This window comes from Lagenorhynchus albirostris, chromosome 16 (genome assembly GCF_949774975.1).
Source record: "Lagenorhynchus albirostris chromosome 16, mLagAlb1.1, whole genome shotgun sequence".
Classification (NCBI taxonomy): Eukaryota; Metazoa; Chordata; class Mammalia; order Artiodactyla; family Delphinidae; genus Lagenorhynchus; species Lagenorhynchus albirostris.
The window spans coordinates 81400071-81410070 of record NC_083110.1 but is presented as its reverse complement, the minus strand read 5'-3'; the positions used below and the strand labels follow the sequence as shown (position 1 = coordinate 81410070).

Below are 10000 nucleotides of genomic sequence, written 5' to 3'. Positions count from 1 at the left end.
GGCCTGTCAGGACCGCTGATTATTGAGAAGGATAGCTTTAATCAAACATAATTGCAGTTAATTTTTCTCTCCTGCTCTCTGTTGCCAGCGTCTAATGCCACGGACTCCTTGATATTCCATTAAATTACAATTAAACAGCCTCCTTTGTTTCTGATTGTCCTGAACAACACCACAAAGTTCTGTAGCTGCGTAAAGGAGAGTGTTTGGTCCTAATTGCCTGCTGGCCCACAAAGGGCCAATTTACACAATACCCATGTAGAATTTAAACAGTTCATAATGTAATGGATATTACACAGGAGCCTAACACTACAATTAAAATGATTTTCATCAGATAGAGAAGCCCTGGTTAATCAGCTTCATAAAAGTAAATATAAATGAACTAATTCATAGCTTAAACACACAGAAGGGGAGCAGACTTTGAAATCCGTCACTGAGGTGAGGGCTCGCCCCTTATTGCGTGATAAGCCCCCGGAGTGGGCTCCAGCTCACACGGTCAGTCCTGCTGTTCGAGCCCCGCTGAAGGTGCCCGTGTCCTGCCGCTGAGCACTTCGGGGGGCGCTGGCATTAAAATGCCACCGAGACCAAACTGAACTTTCTGCTGAGCATAACTGTCCCTGCAGAAGGGAGGGCGGCCTTGGAGTCTCCAGCTCAGGCTCAAGCTCTCAGTGTCTGGACCCAGCAGCTCTCCCACCCCTGCCTCCCAGATACAGGGCCCCTGGGCCCGTCTTCAGAGGACGCCCCAGAGTCGGGAGAGGCAGCCTGTTGTTACCAGCTCTCCTAAGAGCGAAGGAGATCACCCACGTGGCTTCTCTGCTGATCCCCGCGCGCCCTAAAAGAGGAAACCTGACTTCCAGAGTAATGAGATCACACCTTTCCCCCTTCTAATCGCTGCTGAGAACTTTCCAGGATTTTGTGCGCCGTTTCCGAGCGGAACGTTACTGGGGAGTTCCGACTGATGTGTAGCCGTTTGCCCTGAGCTGCTGCTTCCCCTCCTGCCTGGGAGAAACAAGTAAATAAAGCCCATATTTCAAGCTTGATTTACTCTGGTACCTACTGTGAAAGATGATGACTCTTTAGGGAAATAAAGACAGGGTCAGGGAATTAGTGTACATAATGGTCATTTTGATGATGGGCCAACAGATGCAGCCGGGAGCACACTGTACACAATTAAGCGTAATGTACTAATGACAGGTTAGAGTTTTTATCGCCTCTTTGCCATCGAGCAGCAAATCCATGGTTAGCAGTAATAAAGAGTTTATTGGTGTTGAAGCCAAAGATTTTCTGACATAGGAAAGATTTTTCCTTTCATAACAAGAGTATTAAATCCTCTGTGTACCAGACTCTAGAAGTGAGATATGTAAAGTGCCTGTCAGATAGTTCTTAGAAAAAAAGCCAATTAAAGGGTAATTGAGTAAAGGAGGAGAACCACCGTTTGACTTCCCGCGTCTGCGTTCCTTCCTCACCCTACCCACACGCCCCAAGGCCAGCGAGCCCTCGCTAGCAGAGGCACACGCTCGCCCCGGATGCGACGGTGCGTGGGGTCGGGAGCCACGCGCTGGCTGGACCGTGCCGCCCACCTCGAGGAGGCCTGATTGGATCCTCGAGGAACCGAAATGAGGGTGAACGCTAAGCGCAAGGCTCCTCTCCCTCCATAAGGGCCCAGCCTGCATCCGTTCCCACGCACGCTGGGCCTTATTTCGTGTGTGTAATTGGGGCCCGAGTGCCCGGGAGGGATCCTGCTCTGTAGGGCCGTACGCCCCAGACCTGCAGGTCTTTCTAAGTCCTCGCGCTGCTTTTTGAGAAACTTTGAAAAGAATCCTACCGTTGCCTACGCACCCAAAACGTGTAAGTGTGTGTGTGTGCGTGCACACACACCCAGCTGCTCCGGAGTTGACCCCGAGATGCTCGGGGTGGTGAGGGGGCCCAGCGCCCAACTCTGCCCATTTCTGCAGCTGGCGGTAGTGAAGGCCCACGGGGGCCAGGCCGCTCAGGCCTACAGTGACCATGCCCGGCGAGGGCCGTTCAGGCTCAGTGCCCGCTCTGCTCTCCGGGAGGTGAAAGGGTGAGAGCTGGCTAAAAAGACATCACGGAATTGAAAGAAACCTCCTCTGGCGGGGGCAGAAATCAGAGCGCACGAAAGCTCCCCCCGTCGGCTCCGTGCAGATGAGCGGCTCCGGCCGGCGCCTGCCTGGAGATGAGCTGGGTGGTAACGTGAGGCGTAATTGCGCCATGTGGCTGCCCCCAAAGTGAGAACCTAATTGCCTGACAGGACGATAACTTTGTGCCGCCCTCACCTTGTTAGGCCCTCACGCGGTTGGGCGCAGGGTGGCCGCAGGTGCGCTTCATTTCCCTCGCTGCGGAGTGCGTGGAGCTTAATTGCACCGTGGTTGTTAGAAATTGGTGGGTGGACGGCCGGGCAGCCTCCTGTATGCTGATGGCAGATGGTGTTCAGAGGCGCGGCGAGCTAAGTGTGTAGGTGAGGTGAGTTAATAAAAGATGTAAATTCTGGCCTAAAATAGCGAGGCGGTGCGGGATGTGAGGAAGTTATTCCGTGGCCACTATTCTTTTCCCATCCGTCGGCTTTTCCTCTGCCCCGGTGGAAAGTCGTCCAGGGCATGTTGGGAATGCAGCTGGTAGACGTGCATCTCGGTCTCCCAAATCTTTGCATTTTCTGATATGATAGTCAGCCGCAAGGAACCTTGACTGTCCGCTTGAAGTCAAGGAAGTCGTGTGAAACTTCATAAAAAATGATCATCAACCAGTAGGACAGAGGATACTTGGAAAGAAGGTAGAGGAGACGTTTGTCGATAGCCTCGTGGACAGGGTGTCAGCCCAGAGGCCCCAGGACGCGGGCGGCCTTCTCCAGACGAGCCGAGCTGGTGCAGGGCCGAGACCCCCTGTTCTCCCGTGGCTGGCGGTGCAGCCAGGCCTCCCGGGGTCCACGCGTTCCTGTTGTGAGCCAGAGCTTCCATGTTTGTCACAGAGCACGCGGGAATGGGGAGGACAAGGTGATGATGTTTCTGTCACAGCATCTCAACGCTCTGTCAGGACCCCTGAAACGTCATGCTTCAGAACAAGGCCAGGCCTTGGCGGGAAGCAGAAACAGCTCTGCGACTAGCCTCCCCTCCAACCAGGGCAGCGCCTGGTCCCCTCCCCCTAAGCGACGGTTTCCTTGCCTCATGGTGGGGGGGTGGGGGGGGCCTTGATCGGTCCCTTAAAACCACACGTAGGTCCCTTAAAACCAACGACTTCATAGAAGTCGTTGCTGCCCTTGAAACAGCACCCCAGATCTTCTCTTAAGAGTCATACCTATTGTAACTTGAAAAGCCCATCTTTAAAATCGTGTTTACCTAGGCAGTGATGGTCCCTGGGCTTGAGTTGCCAGGTAGAATTCAGCACGTCCAGTTAAATTTGAATTTCGGAGAAACAGTTTTTTTTTTTTAGGATAGGTATGCTTTGGGACAGGCCTAGCCTAAAAAATTCTTCGTTGTTTATCTGAAATTCAAATTTAACTAGGCATCCTGTGTTTTTATTTGCTGAAGCTGGCAGCCCTCTCTGGGGTGGACAGGTCCCCAGTGATTAATGGTTGTGCAAAGATCCAGGTGAGAAATGGCCAATTTAAGTCACGGTTGTTATGATAAAGCTTGGAAACCCCCAGTGTCCAGGCAAATGTAAGTCACCGCTTCCTTGTGTGGAGATCTTCCACGGTGGCCAGTGGACCCAGAGGTGCCTGCCTGGCCTCTCCGAGTTCTCTCTCTCTCCCTATCGCCCCCTACGGGGCAGCCAGCAGGTGGTATGGGGGTCGGCTCCCCATGCGAGAGCGTCTTTCAAAAAAAGTCTGTGTCTTTTGTCTGATAACCCTAACGAATGTCCATTTTTTGTATTTTTATAGATTCTTTCTAAAGTTTTTCCTCAAGTGCAATCAGAACTGTTTGAAGAATGCAGGCAACCCTCGGGACATGCGAAGATTCCAGGTACACGATTCTGGACCGCGGTCCGGACTTAACACTGTGAACGTTGAATTCCCTGAAGTTGCAATTGTTCGGAAACCAACCTTTAGTTCTCAGGGGCTTTGGGTGCAAACGAGCCAGGATGGGCTCATTTAGGAACATGTAAATCGAATGCTCTAGAAATCGTCTGGCACCCCAGTCCGCCAGAGTCACGGAGCCCAGTCGTGGCCCGTGACCAAGTGAAGCTGGCTCTGGAAACGTGACCTGCGCTTTTGCTCTGATGACAGGGTGTGCCTCTGCCTCCTGGGGCAGTGCACACCGCCCTGGCCCTCTGTGTCGGGCTGCGGGGTACCCCGAAATCAGAGTGATCGGGGCTGTGGGTTAAGGTGGAGTCTGTCTTACATTCAATCATGATGAGTCCGGTGGGTGTGTTTCAAAATGACTGTTTCAGGATTTTTGCAAGTAGAGTCCTCATAAGGTTAGCATCTCACTTAGTCTGTTTCCTCAGCTGCACCTTGCTCTTCATGCTTGTTCACTTGGTTAGACCTTGGAGCCCACGCTGAAGCTCTTCCTTAGGGATGGATTGATCTGTGGTAGGGGAGGACCGCTAGGTAATATATGGGGTGTACTCAGGACTGAGGGGGCTGCACCTGTTCCACGCAGGCCTCTACCAATTCCAGAATGTCTCCCCAGCTCAGCTTCCCTCCCCTGAGGCTGGGCTGTTCTCGCCTCCTTAATTCCACACCTCGGAGCTAGACCGCGTTCCTGAACCCAGGCTAACGTCAGTCCTCTGGTTACTTATTCTCAGATCAGAGGATTTCCTCTTGAGGAGAGGCGTGGAGAGCCAGTTGGGCTCAGGGATGAATTCTGAGGCAGTCATGGTCTTCTTGCCTTTGTTTGTGAACGACTAGGAGGTGACTGCGGGGTGAAGGGTGCTCAGCAAACATGATGGATTTTTTGCTGATTTTAATTGTAAAAATATCTGGGCTGGGATCCAAAACCAGGTGGCTCCTGGTCCGTACCCACCAAAGAATTTGGGAGCTCACTGCTAGGCTGGATGTTACCAAATACTTCTTCTGTGGGATTTAGGCTAGTTTACCATCAAATCACTCGAGGCTCTTTCTTAGAAATGTAAGTTATGCTTCAGTCTTCAGGCGAAATGTGACATCTGTCTTGACATCCAACCAGCCAGTCAGAGCGGTGGAGCCGGTGGACCCGCCGACAGCCATGCCCTGACCCTGGGGGCGGCGTCTCTTGCAGACAGTGGGGCGGGCTTCCGCTCCTCTTGTGCGAGCCTTCACGTTGATCCATCGAGCAGAGTGGAGGTCACACACCGGCCCGCCAGTGGCTGAGGCAGCGTCAGTCGCAGGTGGAGCCTGCAGTTACTAGAAGGACTTCCTCCCTCTCTTTAGCTAATCTCTCTGCCTCTCAGGAGGTTTAACTGGACTTAACACTAGATCAGGGCTTACACGACGTTTCCAGCGGGCACCACGACCTCAGCACCTTTCTGTAGGTGCACCGCAGGGCTGGCCCGGCCGAGAAACAAACACAGCTTGTCTGCTTTCTCTGCTCAGCTATGCTTTTCCCTTGGTGACTGACCTATATAGAGACGACGGAGCAAAGACAGTGTCCCTTTTTTTTCTTTCTTTCTTTTTTTTTTTTTTTTTTTTTGCGGTACGCGGGCCTCTCACTGTTGTGGCCTCTCCCGTTGCGGAGCACAGGCTCCGGACGCGCAGGCCCAGTGGCCATGGCTCACGGGCCCAGCCGCTCCGCGGCATGTGGGATCTTCCCGGACCGGGGCACGAACCCGTGTCCTCTGCATCGGCAGGCGGACTCCCAACCACTGCGCCACCAGGGAAGCCCGACAGTGTCCCTTTTTATTTTGATTTTTACCCTTTCTTGTTTCTTTAACTTTTCACGGTCTAGGAACGTAAAGAGAATCAAGTGTGCAGCTCGGGGTTAGTCCTGTGTCTTTGCACCCCATTCGGGGGAAGTATCGGTAGAGGTCCCCCTGCACCCAGGGCGGGGCCTGGTGGACAGGCTGCCAGGAGGGTGCCTTTGTGACCCCGGCAGCCCTGTGTCCCCCGCGTAGAGGCTGCCAGGCGAGTAGTGGCCCCAGAGTGGGGTCAGAGCCACCCCTGCTAGGGCAACGGAGATAGTTGAGAGAGATGATGCTGAGACGTCTGAGCCTGGACCCGGGGATGCCGTGGTGGCACTGACATTACTTTGGGGCACAGAGGGGCCTGATGCTGTGGAGACTTTAACGATCTTGGCAGTGCCCACAGCCAGAGAGAGTCGTCTGGGAAGGTGTCCCCTTCCTTTGCGGGGCTGTGGGTGCAGTGGGTACTGGTCCTGCTTCACGGGCTTCTTGTGGGGCCTGAGATTTTTATAAAAAATCAGTTACTCCCAGATGTATTAACATATAAGTGTGCAGCTTTGCTTTTTAAAAAATCGTATTTATTTACAATCACTTTTATGTATCATTTTTTTCTTAACTAGTAGACTTTCTTTTTGAGAGCAGTTTTATTTAGGTTTACAGAATAATTTCACAGAAAGTGAAGAATTCCCATGAGCCCCTGGCCTCCCCTCCCCCCGACTCTCCTCTGTTATTAGCATCTTGCATCGGTCTGGCTCGTCATTAACGGAGGTCCACTGTAGCTGTGGCTTTGAACTCACCATACGTGGCATGCCTTGACGTGTGCCCACCCTCCTGCCCAGCTTTTCTCCGCGGGGTCGTGGTTCTCTAGGTGGTACCAGCCCTCTCCACTGCCCAAACGTGGCAAAGAACCGGGCTCTCTCCACCCCAAATCCAGGCTCCGGCCCCCAGGTTCTGATGTAAGACCCAGACTGAACCTGTGCTCACATCTGTGCTACCCCAGCTATTCTGGAAATAATGCAGTATACAGACCCGCCTCTGTCCAAGGAAACGCTCAAGGCCGGTGTAATTTCCTATTTCCTGGGTCCGTGAGGTGGGGGGGGGGTGCCAATTCTGGGGTGCTTGTTCCAAGCTCCCCTGGGAGGACGTCTGGGGTCCTCAAGGCCGTCCCTGCCAGTGTGACTTCCTTTTTTACTTCTGCGAAGCACTGAGCATGTGGGGGAGCCCGGCCCCCATCTCTTCCCCGGCCACCCGCACCCCGAACCTGGACCTCAGGGCCGCGCCTTTCCCTCCCACAGGATCACACTCCCTTGGTAGAGCAGGTGCTAGCCATCCTCGCCATCCTTCACCATGAACTTGAGAAAGGGCACTTTCCCTGCACTGAAACCATTTTATTCCTATTCAGCTCGGCCTTTTCAGATGCAAAAACGTTCATTACCAGATGTTGGACGTAATTGTGACATTGACCCAGGGATCATTTGATGCTAGGATGTGGGTAGCAGAAGGAGCTTCTGATTTATGAAGCCTTTTTTTGGGAGGGGGGCAACTCTGAACCCTCACAACTCTTCCAGGAAGGACAGTCTCCAGTGAACTCATTTTAATTAGATCAACTATCTCATCAATATGTGAACAGATCAATCAAAATAGCTTTAAAGTGAGTGGCTGGAGGGGTGTCTCTGAAGCTAATGGTGAGAAGAATATTTCTGTGGATTGAATTCACTTGTTAGCATAACAGGAGATTAAACTGTAATTAGCGCAGCGGGTCTGGAAGAGAAGCAATCCTGAGTCACAGCAAAACTGCCCACACACCCCATTAGCCAAAAACGCTGTGCGCGCACGTGGCCTCGAGGGGGATCCGGGAGCAGGAGTGGGTGCCCGGCTCGAGACCTTGGGGGCTGGCTTGCCGGGCACCCCTGAAGGGGCCTGACACCTGGCAGGGCCCCGCCTCCACCTCCGACTCCGGTTTCACCTGCGCTTGTCTCTGCAGGTTGTCGTGTCGACCACGGTCAACGTGGACGGCCACGTGCTGGCCGTGTCTGACAACATGTTTGTGCACAACAACTCCAAACACGGGCGGCGGGCCCGCCGCCTGGACCCGTCAGAAGGTACGGCCCCTTCTTATCTGGAAAATGGTAGGCACATGCTACATGCCTTCTTTTTAATTTGCGATGCTTCCTTCTCTTTGTGCCATCCTTTCTGTTGATTCATGCCCAGTTGCTCCCGCCAGGCCCCCTCGCGTGTCAGACCCCCGTCCCTGGGACAGAGCCCCCCGCCCGGCGTCCCTCTCCCCTCCCTCACTGGCGGTGTCGGCTTTCCCGCCCACCTCACCTGCCATGGCCCTCACTGTATTGGTTTGTGTGTCTAAGCTTTCTTTTGCTGAGCGCTTTTCCTGCGGTTTCATTTTGGCTTGTCTAGCCCCCATCCGGCTCATCCCCAGATGCCTTGGGCACCTTTTGGTGGGCGCCCACATCCTGGTCCCGTGAGCCTGAGCTCATGGACTTCAAGGACCTCCTGGCCCTCCATGGAGAGCGGACGTGTGTGTGTGCACGCGCATGGGTATTCACACGTGGGGGATGGGTGGAGGGGGTGAGGAAAAAAACGGCATAAAATGTTGCTAACCAAATGCTTTCAAGTGATGGACTGCTTGTTAAAAGAGAAGAATTTCGATAAGGGTGACAGGCAGGCAGGCGTGTAAGTCAAACTTCAGCAACACACAGACCCTGGGCCTTCGCAAGTCACCCTGTCGCCAGCTCCGTGCGGACGCGCGGGTCCCGCCACGTGTCACCTCCCCTCCAACATGAGGTCCTTTCCTCTCTAAGACATTTCACGAAAACCATGAGATTCTGACCGATACGAATTGTTGGGAAAGTAATGTGAGGTTTTTTTGTTTTTAAGTGAATTGCAAACAAAACAGCATGGTTAAATTCTTTAGCGCAAAAGAACCCATAAAACTAAGCAGTTGGAAGACACATCCTCTAGACTGAGGTCTTGGATTTAGGAGCCGCCCGTGAGGCAGACAGACATGTACACAGGAAAATGAACGAAGCCCGTGCAGGTCATCAGAATGAAATATGATTCAGACGTAAAAACTGGAAGACAATTTGTGAATCTGCTGCGGTCCACAAAGTAAACGAATTTGTTTTTCTACATTAATGACTAAGGTGTAAGAGAACAAAAATATAATAACTAAAGGTCGCCCTGGGTGCCAGGGTCATTAGAATCTGTGACGTACTGTTTATCTCCTTCCAATGCACTGAAGGTAGGTGTGTGTTTTGCTTAGTAACCATCACTAATGAGGTTCACAATTAAGAAGGCTGGATCCCCGTCCTCGGCGCCCCGCTTCCCCAGAGAGCCAGCGCTGGCAACGTGATAGGTTCACGAGGCCCCCGCAGCCCTCTGGTGTTAGGTTGGAGTGTGGGTCCAACATCAGCCTCCTCTAATGAGCTATTATGATCTGAGCAAAGTACAAGTATTTATTTTTGTAAGTAGCATGAAAAAGCATTTGACTGTAAGCAGAAAATATAGCATTTAGAAAAATAAAGGCCACTCGTGGGTGCCTTGGAGATAAAACCCAACTAATCAAAAGCTATTTGCAGACGCAGTCTCGCTCGAGATTATTTTAGGTTTGTTTTTCAATTTTTTTAATCAACGTTTAAACCAAGTCACTTTCTTGCAAGAGATTGAAATATCTTACCCAGTCCCCCCAAATGACTCATAATTAAAAGATGCAAATAGGTGACTGAGAGCTAGCACATATAGGTCTTTGAGAAGGAGGCATTAGTCATCAGTGGGAAGGTTTTTGTTTGTTGCTCTGTAATTAATGCCCAGTTCTCAAGAGCCCTACAGAATATGACGGGGTGCTCTCTGGGATGAAGAGAGATGCTTCCTCCACTTACCGAGAGGGCTGACGCTTAGGAAGTTCATTTTAGGGGCTGGATGTATCACCCCCAAAGCCCCTTTTCTTCCTTCTGCCTGGTTAGTTCACGTCTTAGGGGTGGATGCTGGCTTTGCTTCGGTCCCACATTCTTTAAGGAGAAAGTGCCCCTGTAAACCGTCGATCTGGGCTTCTGTGCAGCCTCTCCTGGCTAACACCTCATTATCCAATCATCTAATATTCACCAGCAGTGTGTACACACTCGCTGATGGTTTCCAAGTAAACTAATTCCCCCTGCTG

At 52.2% G+C, this 10000-nt stretch overlaps 1 protein-coding gene across 16 annotated transcripts in view; it reads left to right on the top strand.

Moving 5' to 3' along the window:
• The window catches only part of EBF3 (EBF transcription factor 3), a 116908-nt gene that overhangs the window by 73038 nt on the left and 33870 nt on the right, over window positions 1-10000 (top strand). For 11 of the 16 annotated variants that reach the window (XM_060126553.1, XM_060126551.1, XM_060126548.1 and 8 more), the window contains exons 7-8: window positions 3893-3974; window positions 7814-7958. In XM_060126553.1, coding sequence (XP_059982536.1) covers window positions 3893-3974; window positions 7814-7958 — 227 coding nt within the window. The remainder of the gene's footprint in view (window positions 1-3892; window positions 3975-7813; window positions 7959-10000) is intronic. The other 5 variants (XM_060126550.1, XM_060126552.1, XM_060126547.1 and 2 more) reach the window with 1 other exon arrangement.